The sequence below is a fragment of the Ischnura elegans genome, chromosome 4, assembly GCF_921293095.1.
Source record: "Ischnura elegans chromosome 4, ioIscEleg1.1, whole genome shotgun sequence".
NCBI classification, from domain to species: domain Eukaryota; kingdom Metazoa; phylum Arthropoda; class Insecta; order Odonata; family Coenagrionidae; genus Ischnura; species Ischnura elegans.
Genome location: NC_060249.1, coordinates 23,750,660 through 23,778,536, shown reverse-complemented (window position 1 = coordinate 23,778,536; position 27,877 = coordinate 23,750,660). Strand labels below are relative to the sequence as shown.

At 38.2% G+C, this 27,877-nt stretch overlaps 1 protein-coding gene across 1 annotated transcript in view; it reads right to left on the bottom strand.

Moving 5' to 3' along the window:
- Positions 1–226: 226 nt before the first annotated feature.
- LOC124157144 overlaps positions 227–27,877 on the bottom strand; it is a 210,984-nt gene continuing 183,333 nt past the window's right edge. Inside the window, exons 5-7 of the mRNA XM_046531643.1 lie at positions 10,467–10,952; positions 2,672–2,837; positions 227–1,172 (exon numbers count right to left, since the gene is read on the bottom strand). Of these exons, the coding sequence (XP_046387599.1) occupies positions 922–1,172; positions 2,672–2,837; positions 10,467–10,952 (903 nt within the window). The 3' untranslated portion in view covers positions 227–921. The remainder of the gene's footprint in view (positions 1,173–2,671; positions 2,838–10,466; positions 10,953–27,877) is intronic.

Here is a 27,877-nt window from a genome sequence, read left to right as displayed (position 1 = left end):
TCTTCGAAGTAAAAGTAAATATTTTTTAAAAGGTACTTTTGCTTTTTATACATTTTTACCACACAATCTCAGGCTAAAATGTAATAAGTATCGTAATTTTTTACAGAGAAATAACATTGCTCAGGATAAATCCTTCTTTTAGAGCATTATTTTTATATGAAACTGAAACCTTTACCTTTACTTTCTCAGTCCAAAAATTATTTTTGTAAATTTTCAGTCGCTGAAGTGGAAGCTCACCATTTTATTTCGATTATAGATGGTGTTATTTCAATGAATCGAGGCTCATGTTTTTTCCAACAGTGGACACCTTCAAAAAGATGAATACGTTGATTTGATCGAAATACGATGCAAATCCCTTTATCAGTTGAAGAACAAACTCAACTTTAATGTCTTACTATCTTTTTAGTTATTTTAGTAATTTTATTTGATCATCCGACGATGAAAACCTTTTTTAACAACACTCCAAAATTTATTTTTGCCTTTTTTAAAGTCTCGTCTAATTTGAGCTAAGTTCTACATCCGTCATAATTATTAATATTACATCACAATATCTAATCGCTATTCTAATTTTTCGACATGGCACACGTAACTCTGGGAAAAAAGTTTTTTCGTTCACTTGAGAAAGATTACATTATTGAAAATGATGGTCACTACATGTTTCACACATTTTTGAACGCTGGGTGGGCACTGAAAGATTTTTTTTGTCGGAGTAGTAGCATTGAAGAGCGATGGATAGATTACGGAGAAGAAAGCACTTTCTCTTCTTCAGAAAAACTATCAGGCCAGATAGGAAACATATATGGAAGTAGTCAAAGTACGAAGATCACACGTCCGTTCACTGGGTGTTACAAAATCTACAGTTCTTCCATTATTTTGGATCGTTCTTGAAAAAAAACTTTTTCAACTCAACCGCCACTTTTATCATCGCCTGGGTTGTGTGTGGTCGGTACTATACACAGCACGGGTAAGCAAAGATAGCTGGAATAGTTGAGAACTACCCCGCGTAGAGGGGGAGCGAGTCGTAGGTATCTTTTGTCGCGGCTGCAGTGCGGTCAGTAAGAATAAGGAGGCAAGCAGCGGGAGCAGTAGAATGCATGCTCCAGGCGGCACGTGAGTGGAATGGCTGGCTGAGCTGAATCTGGCCGCTGTCTCCTCCGACAGGATTACGTCCGCTGTAATGAAATGAGAAAATATGCATGAAAGTTGAAACAAGAAAATGGTTTTAACACACTTTTTCGTAGCATGCATCGTGCGTTTGTCTCTTTCATCGATGTAATATTGTAATTGATTTTTTTTTACCCACTGAACATCGTCGAATCGGCTTTAAATGTAGCACTCTTGCTTTTTATGACGATAGTATAACATTCAACTATCAGACATTTTAAATTTTGTGTCATCGTACTCTAATTAATTAACTTCCGCCGCCTAACTAAATTTTCATATGGAACATCAGTTTTAAATTGTCTTAATAGATGGCGTTAGAATTAAATTTTTGTGGAAATTTCTTTCACAGCTCCGGTTCAATTTACATTACACGATTAACTATTAAAAAGTAGAATATAAAAATAAAGTAAAAAATTATTAAAAAAGCACTGTTTTTCCTAAAACAGCATAAAACGCACTAAAAATTGAAATAATAAGCTTATCATTAGTAGGGGATAAAGGATAGTTAGTAATTATTATCCACCTATCAGTCTATTCTACATATTCCTAATATAACTCATCATCAACCGCGCTTTATTACCCGAGTGATGAAAAGATATTTTTTTAAAATTTTTAGTGAATTTTGTGCTGGAAAGAGCGTGTTTTTAAAAAAACACTTTTTACTATATTTCTCCCTTAGCTGTAAAGCGATAGAAGTTTCGCACTGTCTAGGATGACGGACGCTTGGTAATTTGATTCATTCAGTTTTTCAACTTCAATATTTTTTCTTTGCCTCGAACATCTGTGGAATAGCATCATGATTTTGCATAGGTATAATTGTAATTATTTATTGAAATAATTTTTAGTAATTAGTGTGTTTCCATTGGAATATCATCTTTGTTCTCAAATTCACATATTATTCAAGAGTTACACGTTAGAAAATTTAACTTTTAAAATTTGGTTTTGCATTTTGTTCCCTTTCATTTTTAAAGGACAATTTCGAAAAGAAAAATATTAATGGAATCGCATATACTCAAATTGACCATTTGGTGCAGCGTGAATATTGCTTGCTTTGTTTCACTGGGGAAGAGATTCTGCGTCCATTTAATTTGGTTGCCAAACTGTCACTGTATGCGTCCCTGTGCCTAAAAATAAGCCATGACACTGGTGATTACGCGCAAAATCTCCTTCATCTCATATTTATTGTAGGATAGAGGCGGGGTAAGAAGATTTAGGGAGCAATTCATACATTAAGGTAAAGTTCCACCGATGAAGAGCTATTAAACCGTAAGCAGCATGTTGTAATTTTAGCTATAAGATGCCTAAAGTTTTACATATCCTGATATCAAGTGCACATATTGATGCAAGACAAGTGATCCGTCCTAAGAAAATGATGCTCAAGCCGTTAAATAGTAGGATTAAGGTAGCAACGGGACACAATACCCACTTCATTGGCATGGCTATTTTGAGTGCAACGAACGTTTCAGCTATTTGATGCTTAACATTGTTTGACCAAACCAACACTAACCTGCTATTGTCGTCTGTCTCTCGTCAGCGTATTTGCCGTCAACGGTCTCCGGGATAATAGCCGAGCAGGTGAGGATGAGGCGAACTTTAGGGGCAGATGGATCGACGTCTATGTTCCCAGACTCCTCAGAATCCTTCTTCAGGTATCGCACCACTTCATCTGTCAGCTGAAAGAGAGGGAAAACAATGGCCAAGTAAAATATCTGTCAAATGCATTACTTACTGAATATAAATACTTACTGCTATACGCTTTCAAATGGAACACTCAATCATTTTATAGAATGTGTTAATGATTGAGTGTAATTCGAGATATTTCACATTTTCTGTTTCTCATTGATTTCAAATTATTATAATCAGGACAAACGGATTTATCCTTATCCGATCTAAATTATTATAAGATTTATGAGTGAAATAAACTGGTTTTGGCGTCCTTTGATGGAAAGAAGCAGTGCTTATTTGCATGAAGTCTTCTCGGGATTTCCACCGGGTCAATTCGTAATATATATCAGGTAGGGAAGTTTCAACGGATGACTCGTGCATCGTCAATAGAGTGAATGAATAAGTTTGGCAAAAAATTCACTCTTATGACGATGGACGAGTCGTGCGATAAAACGGTGATATATAACGTATTAAAATGGTGGAAATTTCGAGAAAAAATCAGGAAAATAATTCGCCGGGAAATAATTTATATATCTTTTTTATAAAACTCATGTTAGACCAAAAGAAAACACAAAGTACTGTTCCAGAAACATTTTTAAAGCTGTCGACTAGTTAGAACGTGAATAGCGCCGCTATAGAGAAAACAGAAAGATCACATATTATAATATAGAGTCTTATATATCGAAGAATGGGAGGAAGGGGGATGGTGGAAGTAGAGGAGGACGGATTGAGGAAGGGGGTATAGGGTTGGTCAAAAGATAAGAGTTTAATATCGAGGAGGGGAGAAGAGGGAACGTCAGGTGTTGAAGAGGCTACGGAGGAGGGAGGGCGATCAAGGAATAGGACAGATTTTAAAACAGTTGGCAAGAATTGGAACCATTAAATTTCAGTAATTTAATTTAAAATTTGTTACATAAGGTGCAAGAGAGCATTTGCTGTTTTCAAGAATTTATAATATTTCAAGATCTTTCTTTTTGTAACAATAATGAGGCTATAGCCGTTGAAACTAATCGACAACATTAAAAATTTCGGTGGAAGCATGCTTTGAGTTTGCATTTGCTCTATTTTGGAGAAACTATAGGACTGTTAGTCATAGAATACTGGGATGGAATATGCGAAAGATCAGTGAAATTGTTCTAATTAATTGTCTCCATGTTTTCTTTTGGAGTTAGGGAAGTTTTATAGTCGTGGTTATAGCTGTCATGGTTCACAAACTTGATCTCTTTTATGTCCATATGTTTTTCGTGGCTTTGCACGGACAAGTTGATAGCTAAAAGAATGTGTAGCTAGCATAAATTTGTTATTTATGTGTTTTCAGCAGACTTTAAGCCACTGATTGGTTTATAAACTATATATGGTCTGATATACACTTTTATCGCTATCATTTGTCATTTAGCGTTCGAGGTGAACAAGGAAGTTCCGAGATATTCACCGGGAATAAATAGGCTACCTATTATGCTTTTCTCTAAAACTGAAGTAATTTCACCTCGCTATGCCTCAGACTATTCAATACAATATCTATCATGATTTCGCTTCCGTTGAATTTCATTAGGTTTTAGCCCTCACTGAACAGCAATATTGCTTAATAGAATCCCTTGACATGTTGTTGCTTGTAGCGGATCTTATAGTCCATTGAAAAATAAAATCTCCGTTCGATACTCAATTCCTCGCCCTATTTCCCTCGTAGCGCTAGGTTGTCTTTTGCAATTTGTCTGCTCTCTTGTCTACCCAAGATTGGCGCAGTGCCTGACGGGAAATACTGCCCTCCCCCTGTCTCGTGTTTTTACTCCCCAGTCACAGAGGTCAAAAGTTCGACGCATTTGGCGGCGTCCAACGTTGCCGGATTGAGTCTTATGGGCTTTATTGTGGATACCCGTAGCGTTTATTGCCCCGTGTGAAACAATTTTTCGTTTCTCTCCGTCGTAAATAGCCGTTGCTTATGTTAAATAAGTATTTATATCATTTAGTCCGGCAAAAAATCAAAAAGTAGTTGAAAATTGCTCATTTCTATGGTCGCTCTCCATATTTTTCTTAATTGTGTTGTTTAGTTTTGCAGATGAGCCTTGAATTTTTATAATGCACTCTGCTAAAACAATCTTGAATTTCACAAAATCTGCCCCAGTATTTAAAGATGTGTATCCTAATATTTCTTCATGATACGAAAAAATCAAACACAATTATCGCCGTCTTAGTTTGTAACCTTGAGGACGCTCATGGACGAAGGCGTATTAACTTATCAGCTACGGTGTTCTGGTTGATTTATGACAAAGGTATGGTCTAAAAGGAAGAGGTGGATTCACTGTGCTCGGACTTTTTCGTCGAAGTCAATAAAATTGGTAAATATTAAGCAGCACTACCTCGAGATATTCAATCCCTAATTGATATGACTGACAATGAGTTATGGCTATTTCACTTCAACTATCGCAAATAAAGCTTATCAATAAACGGCATCATGCAGTTGAATGATTAGCTATGGTAGTTTCCTAGCTACTCCCCGCATGAGCGGATGCCTACAAGTAAGATGCAATCTGTTGGGAAGAGGATCCCTATTCCAGGCCACGGGAAAAGAAATCCCTGCATCGCACCGAAGGGAATAGCATCAAATTCCTTTTTTCCTCTTTCGAAAAAAATTGAAACACCTATATTTCCTCCATTTAGTAGAAGAAGGAAACAGAATGGACTGGGTGGGATGAAAGAAACGAAATCTTGTTTCGTCCAACGTATTTCTACCTGGAGATACCTATGCAGCGCGTTTGCGGTATAGAGAGGCGGAGTGGCAATATGGAGGAGGAAGACTTCGGTTTCAATCGGGAGAGGGTTCGTGAGATTGCTTCGGGGGAGGGAGGGATAAGTGGGGGAATGGGATCCTGATGGAAAATCCTCTCTTGTGATGAAACTGAGAAGGGTGGATTGAGTCGGAAGGGAAAATTGGGAGGAAATTGGAGGGGCTGTGGTCGAGGCTGTGATATGAGTGTGGCACGAGCCATTAGAGCCAATCTTTACAATATTCACCAAGATTTGTTTTCCTTAGATACTCACCAAGGGAGTGGAGCATATATGTATTTGAGTGGAAGCTTATTCTTAAGTATTTTGCGTGTCTCAGCATGGAGATGAAGCATTGTTGTTTTGAATGGAGTTATGAGAATGGGTAGAACTCGAATACAATTCAAGTTACCTCAGGTGTACCCCATGGAAGTGTCATTGGTCCTCTTTTTTTCCTTCTTTCAATTAATGACAGTACCACCGCGGTCACAAGCGAAGTCCACCTATTTACTTGTGTTAGAGTGAAATGCATGGCCATTTCGGATATATATTTGGATTAGAAACGAACCTTTCTGCATAAATAAATGGTGCAGTACGTGGGAGCTATAATTAAATCTTGAAAAGTGTATGGTTATCACTTTTGGGAATGGGAAATCTCTTCAACAAGGAGGTACACCACTAACGGGATTCAACTATCCAATGCCTAATTGGTAAAATACATATATTCTGTACGCTGGTGATTTATCTCCCCCTGTCAAATACCCCAGACGATGCTCGTCGGTATTATGTTTATGTAGATAGGAAGCTTATTATTAAGTACCGTATGTATCGCGGCATGGGCCATTTAAAGTATTCATTTGGCGAAAACATGATTAACTTAATTATAAGTCGGCAACAAAGCAAAAATAGGGCTCGATAGGCAATCTTATTTTCTTCTAAGCTTACCATTCCTTTCTATCGATCGAATAATCTTCCTTTTTCCCAACTTATACGCAACCAAACTCTACAAATGAGGTATCAAAATGCAGAGAATTTATCAGAGAACATGCGACGGCATATCTTACTTCCTAAATATTGCTATTGTATCCTAAAATTGGTTTTTAAATAATAAAAAAAAAAAAAAACCGGTAAATATTCCTGACGTTAACGGCGCAAAAACTGATACATTTGTTCATTTGCAACAATATCTCGCATTCTTTAAATAACTTTCATCAAAATGCGGCTGATTCCACATTCAAGTCTCCTGTTGATACGTAAGTATGAGTCATCATGTGCGTTTAACAGAGGATAGTTTAATAAATTCCAATGTTGTGTTTAAAGGGGTCCTCTGACCTCAATTTGTACATGAAAATTCCAATTAAATTTGTACATAAGACCCTGCCTTTTTTTTCTACATTTTAAAATTAGAAACGCGCCTATCCCTCTGTGGACCTGCATTGAAAAGAGCGGCGGAAGCCCGCTGGGAGCGGGTGCAGCACGCTCGTTTTCATACATTGCAGTTTCCGAATGAGTAACGATCCCATCATTTAACCTCTGATGTGTTAGTCAAAAGATAATTTTCACTGTTTAAATCTATTTTTAAATTAATCGCCCTGATGGTTATTTTACGACTCAACTTAACCTTGGTGGTGGTGAACGTTAATAAAAATAACGTTGAGCTGCAAGTCGGTTACGTCAAATTTTGATGTATTAGCGTGAACATATTGTGAATATGCCTTATAGCATTGCCACCACGGGTACTAGAAATGTCTCAGCCGCTTACGCGATATTATAAATTGTAGACTTTGATGAGGAGTAGTTATTAATTTTGAGCCGATAATATATGATATTAATAATAATTTTTTCCTAGTATTTTTAATGAGCGATATAACACTTTTAATCGGCGGTATTGCATTTTCATAAATAACCCATAGAAGGTCGTATAGTTATTATACATGAATGTGTGGGTTACCGAAAATACTTAGCAAATTGCTCATGCACCCATTAAGTCACATTTAAAAAAATCCAATTATATTCCAAGGAAAGAAAAGTGATAACATATTCTACGATTTCATATTTTTTTCCAAATCAGCATCAAAAGAGGATGCCAGTGAGGATTAACATTCCCAGATAAATAACTATTTTTGCACATTTCATTCCTCCTTATCCTCTTTTTCTCTATTTTCAGGAAACAGATTTATTCTCATCATGAGGAAATACATTTCGAACTCCGTTTGATACTATTTTCTTTCCCAAACAATCTTTGAAATTCACCATGTATCCCTTTTCATGTTTCCTCGTAACTAAAATGGGGCTGTTTGCCTAGGTACCTTTTCGAATCCTTTGCTGCGAAATTGCACTCACGATATCGAATTGCCACTGGCTAGTTTACTATAGGATACTTTAGGAATAATCGATGGTGCATTCAGCCACCACCAATATCATGATTGGTCCCAATGAGTGTCTGTGCCATATCGATTCTATGATAATCTACTCTTCTCGTAAGGCAGGAGGATTAAAATCATGATGGATTCGGTCACATAAAATTCGGATTTGCAGGGTCTATTACGACAGCACTCAATGTTTCTGTGATCATTATGACTCCCAATACTAGTCGCAATTACCAGGTGGGTAATGTCACCAAATTTGATGGGCTGCGTTATCACCCTTGAAGGTGCACTGCAAGTTTATGCTTCGGAAAATGTAACTATTGTGTTTTTTTGCTTTAATAATTAAATTTTACGTCGCGGAATCGTGAAAGACTAACTCTTCGTTGATGAGTGATGAAAAAAGAAAAATAACTTTAAGAATTTAAATCGTGATTTCAGTTTACACCCGCGTATTATACTAAATTTAAATGTGTGCTTCTGTTCCTACTAAAATGTTGTTGATGGACTGTAATTTCATGCCTTATAATCTGTGACGCTGCTTGCAGTTGGGAAGTTCAGTAAGATTAAGTAGATTAGACTAATGAAACTTTTCTACGGGAAAATTGCTGAAGCCTGGCTAAAAATACCTAACCTATTAAATTAAATACGGCTTATCTTGATGCACTATCATATTTTACTCGACTTTGACTCGACAAACTCAACTTGACTCGAGTCAACAAACTTTATTCAATTCATTTCATGATATAGTTACCGCATATCTTACATAATTCTACCTCATATAGCACAATGTTTTTCCCTTTAAATAAAAAAAACCGGTTCTTTCTTTAATATTGAGCTTGAGAAAGACAATGATGCATTTTATTTTCGGATTGTGCGTACCTCTCAAAAAAATATTTAAAAAAAGAAAGATGTATCCAGATGTTCAAAGATGCACCCAGCAATTAAAATATCCTTACCTACTACAAAATTTCAATTAAAGGAGCCCTTACCTCGGAAATAGGCAGCAGCTGCAGCATGTGAGTAATTAAAGTGAAAAATGTATTAAATGAAGCATACCTGGAGCACTTAGTAACAGGAATCAATTGAATGGTTTGCGGCGTAACTTCGTGAAATTGCCTCATGTTAGAATGAAAAAACTTTGTAAATTTCACATTAATTTTATTAACACGACCAGTTTCATCGGTGCGCGACATCATCAGGTGACCTGATGATGTCGCGCAGCGATGAAACTGGTCGTGTTAATAAAATTAATGTGAAATTTACAAAGTTTTTTCATTCTAATAACAGGAATCAAAATTATGTAATTCAATTTATGAATGAATATACCTGTGTTGAAGCTATCGTTGAACTTCCGTCCACTCTAATTACTTTTCCGAATTCATTATCGAATTTTGCAAATTCATTGCTATTTGAGGATATAAGTCATCAAAAAATATAGTTCAGTTGAATATAGACACGGAAGTGATTGATATCGGCCAATGCATATTGGAATTAACGATTTGCTTGCGTGGTATTTTTTCAAATCTGTCTATTTATTGGAAATTCATGTTCAATATCAAGGCGAACATCCAACCTTTCGCGCATGCAAATTTCGGAATCCATTACATGTTTTGGTAATGACGACTGGAATTTGTGTCGCTACACCGGCTTTGATCTACCAAGGCTGCATTTTGAATCTTCGAACACGTATCCTCTCATGGCGCGCCTGCATAGTGTGCAATGCATTACCGGTAAATCCAAGGGAATCCTAGTTTCGCGATACAACGCGCGGGAAGATTAGTGACTTTGACGCAGAGAGTATCACCTTCACCTGGAGTGGTGTCTTCAACTTATGGGTTATGGAGCTGTCAGATTGTACAAGTTTCGTATCCTTACTTATTGTTGACGTGCAGCATGTAAGAGGTAAAAATACAAATCTATTTCTTATTATTAATGCATTTCATTCCACCATAACTGTATTTGCATCAATCTCTGTCGCTTTTATGTATGAGTAATAGTTATACACAAAATATATTTTCGTAATAAAAAGGTAATCCTGATTGTTGTCAATTTTCTGGAGAGATCCCCTTCTTTTACAATGCCTATCCTGAAACATCTTGTTGTTCTGAAGATCTAATCTTTCAGTTTTATTTCCTTACGCTGGTTGGAGAGACAAGAGTCAGTTTTATATGGCTTAGTGCCTCGTCAGAAAGCGTAGCGTTTGAAAGTAAGAGTAGGTGTTAGTCCTACATATTTGTATGAAGAAATTACCATTATAAATACCGTACAGAATATAGATACTAACTGTAGAAATGACTGAATATGATTGATTTTACGTAATTTACAGCCTTCAGAAACGGAAAATGACAAGGAAGTTTTTAATAATGACGTTAGGTGAAATCGATAGAACTAAATTAGTGACTGATGCGATAAAAAAAAAATTTTAGGAACCCATGAGCAACTTCATCTTTATGTGGTTATACTACCTCTGGCAAGGAAACGAGTGATTTCTTTTTGAATGCTCACCACAAACGAGAGCTGGACCGTCGTCGAGGTGGCCGTTGCCGTGACAACGGGCACCACCTCGGGCGGATCGTACGCGTCCATGTGGATCGACTCCTCCTCTCCGTCCTCGTCCGTCGCCGAGGTCGAACCCAGTCCCCCTGGGGCGAGAGTTGACGAAGCCCCGTGGGCGGGGGCCGAAGTAGTGCTGTTCGTGGGGCTTTTACCGCGTCCGCCCCTTGGGGAGGCCGTTGTGGTGGTGCCGTAGAGATTGCCCAAGGCGGCCGAGGCGAGAAAGTCGCTCTTGCCCCTCGCCTGAGCCACTTTGACGCTCCCTAGGGCGTTTCCCTGCAAGGGGTGAGACTCGTGGTGGTCGTCCGTGTCTTGGGGGTGGTGTTCCTCTTCCGAGCCGGTGCGGAATGGCCGTGGGCGATGAGCGCTGCTGGTCAGCTCGTACTGGCGCCGCGTGGCGCCCTCCTCCGGGAAGCGCGTCAGCAACTGCTCGCTCACCTTTTTTTTATTTCGTGAAAGAGAAGAGGTAGAAAGGGAGAGAGTTAATGAAAGGGGTTTTAAGTTACATCGCATTAGTCAAGTAAAAATTCGCTTAGGGCGGAATAAATATTTCATTTCACTTTATAATTTGCCTGATTATGTTAAAAACTACTACATGGATAATATTATGGAAATAGAATGCAGAATCTAGGTGTTTTTTCCGCGCAAAATAAGGGTCCATAATACCATCGATACTTTGGTAGCATGCTCGTGTCCTCAGCACTCTCTGGTTTCCGGTTTGACAGCGTGTCATTATCCTGAGTGCTTGGTCTGTCTCCGGCGAACAAGCGCGTATCTGATTAAGGCCAGGATGAATGCCTGCGGTGGAGTTACCCCGCGCCACATACCGTAGTTGAGGCTTGCAAGGCCCCTCGTAAAAGTAGCAGAACTTGGTGGTTATTAGCGTTTATCAAAATAACGTTGAGCAGCGGAACTCCGACATCAAATTTGGATGCATCAGTGGCAACATGCTGTGAATACGGCTTAAAGAATTCTTATCATGGGTACTCGAAATGACTCAACCACCTCTACGATGTTATCCATAGTTAACCCTTGACGAGGAGTACTTATTTACCTTATGTATTAATTGTAAGCGATGTATTTTTTTAATCCTGCTATTATCTTGAACTAATGAACTAATAGATTTAAGATGTTATTCTTTCCGCGTACTAAAAAGGACCATATTACTTGTGATAATGTAAGCTCTTGGATAACTTGACTTGGACTATATTCTATTTACTTTATGTTTGCGGGTGAGCGGGTGAGAGGATAGTACCGAGAGAGAGAGAGGAGGAGCGAACTTAACGTTGCCAAATGTACATTGTGCATACCCTACATGCTTTATCACTGAAAACTTGCCAGTCGTGGATGGCCCCAGGTATTTTGAGCTCGGTGCCGACACAATATACCTTCTCATTGGGAAGGTATTGACGATAATCCTTTCACGGAAGCCCATGAAATTGACAGCTGCCATGGCGAATGAGGTACCGCTGGTGAAATGCATACTTAAAGACGCAGGAGAACACGTGAGATTTGGCAACGTAGCTCCACGAACAAATTCACGATGTTAACTCGATGGAGGCTTGAGAGCGACTGACTGAGGCTACACCTGCTGTTTGCTGATTGGTAAAAAAAGTCGCGTGTCGAAATACTTTGCCTCCCCTCACCCCCACATGCTTTAGCTACACCAGCTCACCCGCAAAGATAAAATGAGCAGAGTATGGTTAAAATAGGCTTTGAATGTGCAGTTAATAACTAATTATATTTTTAAATATTTGCTATGTGCATTAAGTGTTTGGTCTGGTGTAACTCATAGATTTATAAGAATAAATGTTGAATGACTTACTGCGCTAACTTTTCGTTTTCTCTATTACCGACTTGTTAGTTTTATTTGTATGGTTCGTGTCCTTCGCACCTTCCTAGTTTCTAGTCTGACCGCATGTAGTTGTCCTGAGTGCTTGACCTGTGCCCGGCCAACGAACGCGTTTCTGATTAAGGCTTAGATGAGTGCTGCATGCCTGGTGTAAATTCACCCCGAGCCACAAACCCTGGCGGTGCTCTCACGCTTACCTAGTAGGTAGATGTATCATCCTCGACCTTTCTGGCTATCGAGGGCCCCATTAACATAATATAATTTAAAAAGTATACTAAATTGCTATTTTAGAAGCATTATTACCTATTTGCAGCAATCAATTAATTATTGTAAAGGTTACCGGCTAGGCAGGTTTACTTGGAGCGTATTGTAGGTTGTCCCAGCCTCTCCCTTCTCGTCATGGACTCTTCTCTTACAATCCATAACAACCGATGAGAAATTATTTTAACGAAGTTAGAACCAAATTATGCAATAAAAATATGCGAAAATTATTGGTGAACATATAAAAATTTTGAATGGAGGGGAATAAGAAGTGTATCGTAATATCCAATGAAATTGCGTAAAAAATGTAAAATAATAATTCAAACTCAAAATGGGCGCTATTTTAGACTGGTAATTCTTCAAGCTTGAAATTTTATTGAAGTAAAACAATTGACTAACAAGATAAGATGCGGCTGACGCTTCCTCGGCAGCGGTAAATGCAGAGCAGATAGAATGGTAGACCTTCGGAGGTATATACTAATGCATGGAAAACTCAGGTATTCAAGGTCTTGTAATATAAACACTTAGAGTATGTACTTCACAATAGCAACATGACGTTATATATTGATTTCAATATTTTAAATTACAAGAAATATAGATTAGATTAGTGTTATCATTGAAGGGTATTTTGCTATTCAACTCTAAATCCAATAGATTCAATGAAATCAAATTTAACACGATCTCCTGAAGAGATTCTCTGAAGCTGTGTCAGTTATAATGAAGAGGATATGCACCTACTAATTTTTGCATTGAATTGGTAATAAAGAGGCAATGAAAAATATTGCCACAATGGCGTGTACTGATAACTCATCAGCTGCTACTTCAATTTCTCAAAGAAATGAGCTCTATATGTAGTTTTATATTACAAAAGGATTCTATGTTAATTTTAATCATTGATGGATTAACCGATAAGGGTGCATTTTCATTACTTGTTTGACTAATGCCTAGTTGGCGATATTTTTAACGTTGCTAAATTAGAGAACGATGAGTAGCATTAATTATAATTTTCTAAAAAGCTTTAGGGCGAAATGAAAGGAATCGTGATCAATAATGTAATCAACAAAATTGAATCAGCTCTTTACTCATTGTTTCACGGAGGTAATTTGAAAATCTTATTCAATTGCTATTTTAATATAATTACATTGTATGTCTTCCTCTGATTGCTATTTACAGATATAATTGAGTTCACAACAGACACCCAATTCATTTGCAGATTAATTGATTCAATGTACATTAATGAACTTAAGTAATTTATAACAAATACAAATATCATTTGCATCAATCCCAAATAATGTAGAGATATTTTTGATTAACGTTGGCATTAGTTTTATTTTGGTGTCTCTTTACTTTTACGGCAAATAGTACTGTCTGCTTGAGGCTTTCTCTTCGCTGGAATGCAATTCTTTCCTTGGTTTTCGGGTTAGCTGTGCCGAGATTAATTTTCAAGATAACTTTTCGTGACCTATGCTGGTCATATCTTCTTAGTGACAGATTGACTCATTAGACATTAAAAATTTGGTGCACATCCTTTCGTGTATGTATCCGTTTCGTAATTTTTGTGTGAAAATATAACTAAAAATTATGAAAGTGATAACACAGTCAAGGTGAAATTCAACAAATTTAACGTAATGAAAATATTCAATATTTTTTATTTTTTCAATTTTAAGTATTTTTTGAACTAATGCACATTAAGCATGCGAAGGTTTACATATGAAAGCCTAGCGGGATCAGTTTAATCCATTTTTGATTTGAGATGAATATCCTTTGAAAACAATAAGTCTTAGTGTAATTTTATTTAGAAAATTTGTATAATTTTTGGTTATACCAGGGCGTAAAAGCAGGACCATCAATTCTTTTTACTTTGCATGGAAATGTCAGATTAGCCTTAAACGGCCGCTGAGATCAACTGGATCCCTTTTCAAGCAAGATTTTATTCTGCTGAAAGAAAGGTTTTTATTTAACATAAGTTCTGTCATAATTTATATTTTTAGGCTCTACTTCATGAAAATGTACCCCAGAAAAAGAATTATGAACGATTCCATGTAAATTTCATATTAAATGATGAAGAAAGGTAGTTATAGGCTCCGTTATGTATTAAAATGTGTGCTGGAAGGTCTACACTTACATTATAAAGTGCTGAATTTTGCATGAATCACGTATGTCTCTGACCTTAGAGATTTTTATGCGCTATTATAGTTTATAGCCACATACGAAATTTAATCAATAGAGTCATGCCAAAAATTTATTTTAACAAAATGCAAACAGGAATAAATTTTTATATGCATCGATTTCTCTATTCCTTAAATGAATAAAGTACTTAATACGTGTTTTACAGCTTAGCTTAGCAGCAGCTAACTTGGTATCAATTTAATTCCCTCGGCCGTTGAAGGAAGCTGGCCAGGTCCGGCCGTACTAGTGTAAAAAAAGTCAAAGAGTTCGTAATATTCGCATCGACGTTGGCTCAGTGAAATACATAGAAAGGAGGGAAATAGGTTTGGGAGGTAGATTAAGATGATAGGGAAAGGGAGTTAAATGGCCGAGGGAGGGTCAAATGGTCAATCCCTGGGAGGGGGACTCGTATCATTGCAGGTGGGCATTGAAGCCAAAACCTGGCCTCATGTGCCACCGAGCATAAACAGCCCGGTCCATTGAGCGCTCGCTGTACGTGGTCTGGCTCGATTGCGATACAAATGTTTGCGGGATGGAGCGGAAGACCGGGAGCATCATCAAAGCGGAGTCGTGTTTTCAAGCGTGCCTTTTGACCGAGTGGGCGAGTCAAAAGATCAGAGGACCGTAATGGGAGATGAGGAAAAGAGGATGCTGTAGCGTTGGGGATGATGATTACGGGTGTAATGATCAAGGGATGCTGCCACTCCGGACTTACATAGGCGATGGGATAGGAGATGTACAATGTACATTGTACATACCTGCCCTTGGCATTTATGGTGGCCACGAAATGATGTTTGACCCTCCGTTGGATTTGCTGTGGGAGAGTGTAGAATTTATCGCCCGCCATCTAACCAACCCTTTTGTACAAGCAAATAAGAGTACTGCTAAGCAGTGAAGCTTGTTACCACGATCTCTATCGCGCGCGTTGCTGGACATAAATGACCTGTGCGGGAATTTCACCTTCGATCATTATCCAAGAGTAGTTGCTAAATGTCACCAACAACGATAGGTCGCGAGAGTGATGCTCGGGATCTGAATGTCGATGCTATTTCCTGAAACTATGTTGGTAATGTAGAAAAATATCAAGGCCTTCTTCCCAATAGGCTATTCGACTCTGTAGCAGCGTTTGGTTTTGGCAGTGATTGCTTTTTTAAGAGAAATAAAAAAAAATTCCTTCATCGGGGCTCGAACCCAGAGTGTCCGCGGCAAAATGTTACAGCAGTGCTCCTCAACGCACTCGGTTACGCTATTTCTTGATGGGCGCTTACTCTAGGAGAGTAATGCCGCGCCAAATCACTATTTGCATTTATTTCTTGAACCCAGGCCTATTGGGAAGAAATCCGTTGAACTTTTTCTGCCACCTATATAGTTTCAGAAAACAACAATATTAACATCCCAATCATCACTCTCGCAATGTCTCCCCTTCAGGAAAACTATTATTCCCAACATGGCACTTTAGGGGTTCAGCCGAATAACTGGCATCATCCCTTATCCGATTGTGTACGCATTCTTGCATAAATAGATTGAATATGAATTTTTCTGCTGTGTGAACAGGTCCAGTTTGTACTAAATTAGGCTGCCGATCGAAGCGTCTCGTGTTAGAATCCAGGTATAGCCTCAAACAAGAATTGCAGTAGTTTGCATTTGCAGGCGGCACATGGGAAGGATCTGACTGGCTCCTTTACCCTGAGTGAGAACTATTCAAGCGCCTCTGGGTTAGTTTGAGGTTAGCTCTGATCTCTTTCTAACTATCCAACCAACATTTTGGTTTGGTTGGTATCTGAAGTAGATTGAAAACTCTGGTGATCAATTGATCAGTAATTAATGAATATGTATTCGAGCATATTATCCATTTTACTTAAATAAATATTCTTGCTCTCAGCTATCTGTGGTGTTTTGGGATCAGAAAAAAGTAAGAAAATGATCCTGATTTTGCGTTAATTCTGCTTATAGACAGAAATAAAATTTAAGCTGATATCTAGACCATCTGCACCATAGGTAAAAAGTAAGTACATGTGTATATGTTAGTTTTTTTGCTCTAGGAATTGCACACAGCACTTATAACTTGCCATGTCATAGGTTCGAAGATGAACCGCCTGAATTTGCATTTTGTAAAATTGTTTTCATTAAAAGATACCAACAATGGATAAATATGTCCTAAGTATTTTTTATTGATCAGTTACGTGATTTACTAAAAAATAGCATGCAGCCCAAACCGCCACTGCTGAGTGCTTTTCCTTCGTTTCGGAAATATTAATCATGCAGACGATTATTTTGCAACGCATCACGCTTCGTCCGGGTGCATAAGAGAAATAATTCAATTGGTGTATTAGCAGTTCGGGGTCTTAGAGACGTTACGGCAGTTCCTTTAACATTGACCAGCTTGTCATCATTTCGACTCTCCTGCTGCAGGAAACCTGCTTTTTTAAAAAATATTTTCACCTTTATTGAAATGTTAATTTTTCATTCCAAATTATTCCACTTTGAAAAATGTAAAAATCAGTCAGTATAAGAGTCATCAAAATAATTTTTTAAATTTATTTATTCAAATGTGCTTTTAAGGATCTATTTTTATATTCCTAAATTGTTTCAACATCTCAAATTGTCACGAAGGGATTATCGCGTAACAGGTTTGCCTTACCTTGGTGACTCACGTAACGACGTAGAGGGCTAACAATTTGTGGAAAAGCATATTATATCTCGGCATGGTGGTACTGGTCTAATTTCAATCGATTAAAAGTTTCGCATGCTACTGTGCCTCTTCACCGCTTACTAAAAGTACGCATGAATCCCTGTCTACCTGTCGTATTGTTTTTTTTTGGCATATTTCTCTGGTTATTTATTGGTTTATTACGTAATCTATCCTTATAAACATAATCCCTGCGCGCCACCTCAAGAATGTTTGGTAGGTGGTGAGTTTACAATAAACCCCCTGCTCAGGGTATAATACGTAACGCCTTTGTAGTGAATTAAAAATATGGCCATAGCTCATGCAGATTGTAGGCAAAGCGTGAGCTTTTCCTTGGCTGTAAATTGGCACAACACAGAGTGGCTCCAAAAATGAAAATGAACGGAATTATTTGGTGGATAAATACTAATTCAGATATATAAAAATAGTAGTTACTTTGCCAAAAAGAAAACAAGAATCAATAAATCCAAACCTAAAAAGGGGGAAAAAAATAAAACATGCATTCTCTCCACCTAGCGAGAGTAGATAGGAGGAAAATCTGGCGCTGATGGCATGTCCGTTACTGTCCCTGGTAATCCAAGGAAAAAACGGCATCTTTATCGTGTTGGACGCTATCATGTTAATTTTTTTGGGTAACTAGAGTAAACGCACCTCCCACATCATCGAATGTTGCTTCCCATCATGAAAAATTACAATCCGAGTTATAAAATATACCTTATCAACACATACTCTAATTTATCCCCTCTAATTCTATTGCGTTTTTACTGTATTAGTTACGGAATTCTATTGCATTTGATCCATGCTTCTGTTGCTTCTTAGTGGACCATTCGTTCTCAATTATAAATTAAAGTTCCGAATGAACCTTGTTTTGCAAATGACACCCATCTGGTATAGAAATTCCTTTTGATAAAGACAATTTTAATTGGTATTCACAACTAACTTACTACAGACTAAATAAATGCATTAGCTAAATATAAATCACTGTGAACATTTGCTCTTCGTTTTTAGGAATCGGGAATTTAAATTCAAATAAGTGCCATTCAGATCTGAGCCCTGATTTTCCAATTCCTGCGATTCAGAGAGGATAAAAAAATATCGGTTACTTTCATCAGGAGTGCTCTTTGACGATTTGATTGTGAAATCCCAATTTGAGTCGGCCCATTCATTTCCGAAATGGAGACGATTTCGTGATTGGCCGTTATTTAATGGCAAACACGGTTCATCAGTGAGGATAGTGGACGAGTTTTATCCGAGGAAAAGTCATTTTGTGTTTTTACTGTGATGCCGAGTGAACTCGTTATGATGAGTAGAAATTTTGATTAGTTGATATGCTTCTGAATAGTTAAAAAAAAAATGGTCATTAAAAACAAAGTAGTAACCTTTATTCTAGCTTAATTTCCATTTTTTAGGATGCTAAGACAGTGAAACAGAATACCATGGTGACGTAGTGAACGCAACGGTGAAGAATATGGGTTTGAATATTCTAATTTTAATTTCCTTTTTCTCTGCTATTATCTGTACTTCCAGGACAGGTATAAGTTTCAAATATAGACTTTGAATAGCAAAATAAGTCCTCATACAATCAGTTTTAATATGGCCACGCGCGAGAGACTTGATTTCACATCTTCATGAGCTTTGCTTTGCCCTAATCCCAAATAATTTAGGATATTAGGAAGAACTGGATGAATGTGGAATTTGCCAAATATGGATAGTGGGGTGATTGATGTTGTATGCCTAAGCGTTCTCCTTTATCTACTTTGTTATTCTACTAGATGTTAATTTTTGATTCCCCTATGGATGTTTGCGATTATAGACGTCCATTAATCCGAGATGCAGGGTAACGCGCGCTATTATTGAACAGCATTTGCGTCTCTTGATCAGGGAATCTCTACGAGTCTAATCCGCCCCTAAGGCATCAAAGTTCATCTTCGATTTCCCGGCTCCGGTCGCTCAGTAATGAATGATTCAATTTTTAACCTGGTACCTGAATTAGGTATGACGACTTGAAAGCGTTCTGTGATGGAACCGGCCGCTGAGTGTCTATGCCTATCCATATGATACGTCATTTATTCTGCTTGATGACTATATCTTCATTAGCTAGTATGTCGAGGATGTACCTGCACAAGTCTCTCCATTGCTCTTTGATGAACTGCTTTTATTTCATGTGATTTTAATTACCACTCCACTTGTTCAAAGGATAGCTGATTGTCAGCAACGTTTTTGTTTAGTATGAGACTGCGCTGGAAAATTTATGACCATATTGAGGCTCAAAAATCCAACGTAAAATTCAAACTCATGGATATATTTTTAATAAATTTTCTATCGTCAATCATAACGTTGAATAAATTGGAAATTATGAAATAATAATTACTTACGCAAGCCAATAAGGTAGCAATTCATTAAAGAACTAGGAAATCAAAAGAGGTGGTTACCTTTCATTTGGATTTCAAAGAATATCAAAGGGACGTTTTGGGTAACTTTTTTCACAAGTTCTGCCGCACCTGGCCAATTGCAGTATAGCTATCGGTCTACTAAAATTTCAAATGAATATTGATTTAGAGCTATCTATTTTCGTTTAATGGTATGTACCAGTTTTGCATGAGTTATGAGTAAGGTTTTTCTCTCGCAATTGGGCGCAAATGCATGGAAAATATAATTATTTTCAATTACACATGTACGAGGGTTGCCCAGTATAAAAGAAGCCAAATTGTTTTCTCGGCCAACAGCAATCGTGCGAATTTAAAACGTTTTTTATATATTATCTGAAGTTTCATGAATGCGCATGCAAAGTTTCTGGCTCTTACAGCAGATAGCGTAGCTGTAGGACCCTTTCAAAATGGCATCTGTAAGTTATGTACGTAAAAAGCAGCTTGCCGTCATTGAATTTCTCAATGCAGAGATAGAAACTGGGAAATATCCACAAACATTTGTGCTAAGTCTATGGAGCGTATGCTGTCAACAGGAGTACGGTTAGTCACTGGGCTCAGAAGACGAGGACATCAGAAAGTGATTCGGCGGTGCTCCAAGATTCGCAGCAGTCAGGGAGACCATCAGCGGCTGTCACACCTGATATGTTGCAGCGAGCTGATTTTGCCATTTGCGGATAAATGCGCATTAAGACTCGGCAGATGGCGCTTAATCTGTCAATCAGCCGTGGAAATTGTTGCTTCCAGCGACTTCGGCACCATACCAGCCCGGGAGATGTTTTGATCAAACAGGATAACGCTCGGCCCCACACAAGTTTTAGGACTGCTGAACACATGGCAAAACAGGGTTGGGCAGTGTTACCCCATCTACTCTACAACACTGACCTGGCTTCGTCAAACTTTGTTTGGGCCATTAAAGGATACTATTCGTGGAAGACATTTTGAGGATGACGGGCAAATTGAACGAAACCCTAGGGCGGACTCGCGAGGATACACTCCCGGGGCAGGGTCTGTAAGCGCGAGTTTTTCACCTCTGCACCCAGAAGGGGGAGGACAGGAAGGAGGCGCCGCCGCGATAGGAGCCCAACGACGCCTCCTGGGAGTGGATAGGGAAGGAAAGGAAGGGACGAGGAATCCCGCACCGTCACAGAGGCGGGCGGGTCCTACCATCAGCAAAACCTGGCAACATCCATTGCTATTCTGACAATTTTGGAGGGTTATCCTATGAGGAAGAATAATCCAGCGATCAAATCGTTAGATAGGATGACGAGCAGTTGATTCACGGAGTGTAGAAATGGCTCCTTGGTCAGATCAAGGATTGGTACCAACAGGGCATACACGCCCTTGCTTATTGCTGGCTGGCGCCCTAAGAAAGGGACTTGAAAAAATAGGGTGTGTAGCCAAAATATCATTCTTTCGTGCGTATAATTCACATTATGTGCAGCAAATAAATGACGAAGAAAAAAACTTATGGTGCATTACTTTCTGAGCAACCCTCGTAGTTTATTAAAACCCACGGAAATAATTTTATACCCTTGATAATGAGTGTATATTGTAATAAAACATTTTTTTGATAAAATTTCTAATCTTCTCTTCAGAGAAGTAATTACAAGCAGCGGAGTATTTGAAGAAGAGAAGTGATTACAAGAAGTTGAGGTACATTAATTGCAAGTAATTACTGGAGCTCAAAATTTATTTCATTTAGTGTTCCTGGTGGATCTGAGTACAAGATATAATTCAGCCATGCATAGAATTTTGCTGCTCGGAAAACTCAAACGCCCTAAACTGCTCAATGCTGTGAATAAGCGTTTTACTGATTTCAAAGATGAATTTGGCCGTCCTTTGGGTCTGTATATCTGCCTCTCGGAAATCAATTGCACCGCTCACTTCCTCGATATTAATTTTATAACTGTGTTTTCAACTCCCCGCAATAGCCGCCTTTCCTAATTCAAAGTGCCTCTAGTCCAGTGGAATCATCCGTGGCATTTCGGATTGCTTCTCCCTGTTGCAAATACCTGGAATAACATTCTGTTCACAGCACTGGGGTGATTTCCGTCCCTGAAATATAGTCACTCAATTTTTTTTAAACGGTTCGTAAGCAAATCCCATAGAATCGAGCATGGATTACCGAGCTGTCTAGGTAAGGGAGTGCTGAGATGGAGTTATTACGAGGCAAAATATTTTTTCGTCATTTTTCCGTCTTTTTAGAAAAAAAGATGCATCGGGACTTTTTAAAGGGATAAATTCGGAGGGGATAAATTCGTGTTTAAGACCTGTTTAAGTTTGCACCCGTAAAAAACCATTTATATCCTTAAATCAGTCAATTTATTTTGTATAAAAGTATGGTATTTTACAGATATTGCTATACAATTCAACACCAAAAAACAATTTATATTATGAAGATTTTTTCAATTGTATTTAGCATTATGATCTTTACTCTCAGAATTAGCGGACTTCATACATTTTTCAGATAATCACTGTCTGTTTTACAAAAATGGTGGAAGGATTTACAAATTTTATGCCTTTGGTTCTACATTAGGTTGGCTAGACAGGTAGATCAGGGAACAGTAATTTTCACGTCCTTATCCATACTCGTATTTTACTCAATGAAACCTAAAATAATTTTTTTCTTTTTAAGTAAGTAGAAATAGATTAAGGGCATAGTATGTTCAAAAGAATCATATTTTACGTGTACATACATAAGAATGTAAAGTAATTGTCGAACAATTTCAATAGTTTTATGGCTAAGTTTGTGGTGCCTCTTCGGCTCCTCAAGGAAATTTAGTTTCCCTTACTCGTTCAGTCATTATTGGCTACGCATCACAATTATTCCGTTTTTGCGTGAAAATAACATTCAATCAAAGGGAGAAGCTACTACATTTTTTTCAAATTGAACATTCTGTTCCGATTTATATTAGATTTAGTGACAATTTTGTGTTCATTTACTGCATAATAACAGTATTATTCACTTCGTTAAAACTTTCGCGGGTGCTCCTCATTATGATTAAAAACTTTTGGGCTATGTCGCCGCGTCAATTCTTGGGTGGCCCTTACGATTCCCGACCGATGCTGGTCGCTTTTTCAATGGATTATGAAGAGTTGGGAATTTAAAATCTTTTATATAGGTGACTGTGTCAGGTGGTGGGGGCAGGGGAGCGAGAGCGATTCGACTGGGGCAATCAACAAAGTCCGCGGTAGCCGAACACGCAGCGCTTGGCCACACCATCGACCTCAAGGAAGCCAAAATACTTGTCAATGTTAAAGGTTTTAAACAGAGACTCGTCCGAGAAGCCATTGAAATATCCAAAAAAGAAAAAAAATAATTTCAACAGAGACACCGGCATTAAAATTAGTCGTACTTGGCAACCAGTAGTGAGAAAAAAAAACAATCAACAACCCACTCCTCCAACCTCCCGCTCCCCTCCCCCAACCACCTGACACAGATACCTATATAAAAAATTTTAAATTCCCAACTCTTCATAATCCATTGAAAAAGCGACCAGCATCGGTCGGGAAACGTTGGGGCCACCCAAGAATTGACGCGGCGACATAGCCCAAAAGTTTTTAGTCATAAAGTATTATTCACTGTTAGTTTGTATTTTACGTATTAAATATACTTGTAATACGTACAGCCGTACGTACGAACGAAAAAAAAACTTCATCACCAGACTACCGAGGCCTGGTGATGTAACTTTTATGCTGTGAAGGTGATGGTTTTAGGATTGAGTTTTTTGCGGGGTACTTTATTAATATTTTTTCACCTTGTTAGCTGTTATTGTATTTATTTACAGGTTTTGTCCTCACCTTAATGTCGCTGCATCTGCTTTACATACGTCTTTTTAATCGTAAACAGCCATGTAAAAGTCAGGGATTAGGCAAGGTTTGACGTATCCTTTTCATACATGGATACGTTTTTAAGGTTGAGTTAAAGCATTTGCGTTAACGTGCAGTTTAAATGCTCGCGCAAGGAGTCAAACAATTCATATAATTATTGATAACTTATCATTCTAATTTGAAACTTAATATTCTGCAAATATCGTCATTGTGACACAGTGATAGGCATGGTATTTAATGGTGGTGCATTCTAAGGTCACAGAATAGATGTGTAACGATTATTTCAGTCCTTAGTCCGTAGCTTCATAACTCTGCGATTCCGGGACAGGATGCGTTATCTTTGGAAGGCTGAATTATTCATAGAAGTATGATATTAAAGTTGCCTAGGGGGGGAGGGCTTGTCCAATTGAAATTCAGCCCGTTAGTCTCCCGTAGTCTGCTTTTATCTCATCCTCCACCACCTACCCCCTCTCCTCCTCATCCTGTTCACCTTTTCCCACCTATATCTCTCCCTTGAATACATTAGAGCTTTCGAAAAAACGGGTTGCGTTAGGCTTCCAGTTTAACTTGCGATGGAAAAGAATGCCTTTGAATGGATATTAGGTGGGATAAGCACGGTTTTCAAGACTATTATACATGTTATACATTCAAATATTATATAATTTTTAAAATTATTCTTCATTTATAACCGTGTAGCCAATTTTGAGTGAAAATTTTAACAAAAAACCTGAAATAAGGCGAAATATAATAACTGACAATCAATAAACCAGGGGAGAGAAGATAACATTCAGTTAGCTGGCAGGTGGGACATAACTTGTACTGTGAACTTGTTGCAGTGGTAAATCGAGTAGGTATCCTAAAAGTCATCGAAGAAAGGAGTTAAGGGATGACAGTTGTCGAGGTTACGGTATTAGGTAGTAATAACAAATTCAGATTATTGCTAGGAATGGAATATGTATGCTTTTCCTTTACAACGAGGAGATTACAGCAAATAATAACGGAAGACCACAAATACAAGCCTCGGATTTGGGCTACCGACCCAGGCAGGACAAGGACCCGTGACCTCGTATTTGGCAGCGCATTACCCCGCCGCCACCGAGGCCGGCTAAGGTATCTCTGGATAATGCCGTAATTGATAAATGTCGCAATTTATTTTGCATGGTATTTGGAGGAAGCGATCGACAGTAAGGATCATTTGCGCCATGTGGGTAGGTTATGGATAGAAGGGTGGAGAGAAATCCGCCTATAGCGCTAGCTTACGCTCAACGAAAGGTGCCGAGGGGACCACATCTTAACATCCCATCCGACGGAAGGAGTTTTGATCTTGAAGAGCCTTCCGCACATCACATTTTTAGTGATCGAGTAGACTATGAAATCCTTTGTTACCGCAGGCATTCGATCTCGGGCTAACGTGGTAAGAGGCCAAGACACACAGACCCATTACCCCGTGAATTTAATTTGTCTTTTATCTTGATTATATTGTTTGATTTACTTTTCCTTTTGATTTTGGTTTTCCTAGTCTGAGAGACGTACTTCGCAAGTTAGATTATTTTTAATTTGACAAAATAGGTATTTGATAACATACCAGTAGGATTTGATCATCTGTCTTGAAGATGCAAGCCACCAGGCTTCAAGTCTTTACTGGAGATCGATTGAGATATTTTTCTCGTATTATCTCTATCGCTCTCCATGAAAAAAATGTCCTTAATCCCTCACTTCTTGTCCTAACTGTCATGGGCGTTCGTTCTCCAGATAATCGGGGATTAGAGTTTTTAAATCTCTTTTTATACGAGTACCAATTGTAACTTATGGCGGTGATACATGGAAATTATCATGTCAGGATGAAGATAAGCTTATAAAATTTGAAAGAAAGGTCGTAAGGGGAATATACGGCCCATTTAGAGAAGCAGTGAGATGGAGAATCAGAATGAACATTGAGATGAACGAAATACTAGAAAGGAAGGATATAGCTAGATTTGTCAAGTAACTTCGGTTGGCATGTTTGTGCCATGTAAAAAGGAAGGAAAAGGGCAGAATGCCCAAACGAATACTTTTAAGCAAGATAGAAGGGGTAGGAAAAAGAGGTAGACCACGGAAGAGGTGGCTACAGGGTGTGGAGAAGGCAATGCGAGACACAAGATGAAGGGGGAAAGCAAAAAGCAGAAACGAATGGAGGCATGTAATAGAGGAAGCCAAGGCCCACACCGGCTTTAGACTTGATGATGACTATACAGTAGGGCGGATCGGAAAAATCGATTTTTTTCAAATCCATCTGGCCCATTGAAAAAAAGTTGTGGGACCGATCAAAAATAAGGCCTGAAAAATTTGAGACCTCTAGGTGAACCCCTGACCCTCGCTCAAATGAGATTTAGGGGGGGAGAGTCCAATTTCGAAAAATATAAACTCTCAAACCTCCTTTGTTGTTTGTGGAAAAAGGTATCATTGTTAATACTTCTCGTTTCTGTCGGACCAGGAAATATAATGGGGTTTTAATTGGATGTCTCTATGTCAATTTGAAAATTGTCATTTCTCAAATGCCCATTGATTCAAAGCCTCCGAGTCTCTTATATAATTAGCATATTGAACTTTACTTTTTCCCTATATGTTTACTTACTTATAATTGACGGGTTATGACTCCTTAATTTCACGTAACTTATTCCACCTACCATGGTTTGGAATTTCATCAACAGGGATTTACACAAGTACAAAATACGCAGTTATGCACGGAAGACAAGCAATGAACATTTACAATTTACCTTCGTAAGTTTGAAAATTGGAAATCTTTCTTTCCTTTTTCTGTACATGACTGTGTGTTTTGAAACTGTAGCCCATCATCATTCATTCGAATCTTTAAATGGTATTAATTTTTCGCGGTCTATCAGAAATTGTAAATATGTTGTAACTGTAATTTCTGCTGTTTGTTTCACAGCTTATAGCAATTTCTCACTCACTCTCTCGGCTACAAAAAATGCGCAATCCTAATACGCCTAAGTAGATTCTGTATTACTGGAGAGTTTCGTAAAAAATGATTTTTTTCTAGTTAGAGTAGTTAGTTATTATGATTCCGTTGTGTATATGCATGCCTATTTGTCATATATGATATCCTGAGAATGTGTTGCCGTTTTTTATTGGAATATTCTCACTATGTGTGACCAATATCAATGGCTTAATATGTACCAACTCAATAAGTAATAAAATTCCTTGAAGAGTGTGCCAAATTTAATTCAAAATGCGGTGACTTATGTACCTAAATAATGGATCACATAAATTATACACAAGTTATTGGACAGTGTGTATGGAAAATGATGTGCAATGCCATGCACTGAATTGCAATAGATATTCAGTCATATCTGGTTACAGAGTTCGCCCGAATACGAACACCTACCATTAAAAAGATGCAGATATCGTACTGTTTACTTATTTTATTTTTTATTGTTATTTCAATTACTTATTCTACCATATCAAAACCGTCCCTCAAATTTTGAAGATCTTTCAGTTTTTTCAATTCAGAAGCTATTTTCTGATTTCAGTCACAGATCTGTCTTTATATGAAATATCTTTTTACTTGATGATGAATGCGAGCCAGTTGAAAATTGTTGTAGTGTTTCGAAATTAAAATGCTTAGTCAGTACAATACCTTTGTATATCTTTCTACTTTACGATACAATTCTAGAAAAACTTGACCTTTCACTAAGTCGCCGTCGATTGAAGACCTAATATTGCCTCATTAATATGTTTTTTTTGGTCGAATCCATTGAACGGCTTACCTCCGTAATCCACTTTGACGTCGATTCGAAGTCGAATCCTTGGAGGTGAAGGGCAGGAGAAAAAGGTTAAGTTCATACGCGGAGCAAGAGTTTTGGGAGGATAAAAGAGATGGGATCAGCCCGTCTTTCCTTTCCCCACCCTCTCAGCAGCCTACTACGTACCTACCTGCAGAAAGGCGATGGATTATGCGCCGCTCGCAGGGGGAGGAGTTCGGGCCGGATATGAGCGGAAGGACGTAGTAGTGGGAAGGAGCTCGGCGTATGATGCTATCGCATAAGACTGCGTGGTAATGGCCTTTCGCTGCCAGCGCAACCAAACTCCCCACCCGCTCCTTAAAGCGAAAGATCCCGGCGCAAGATATGAT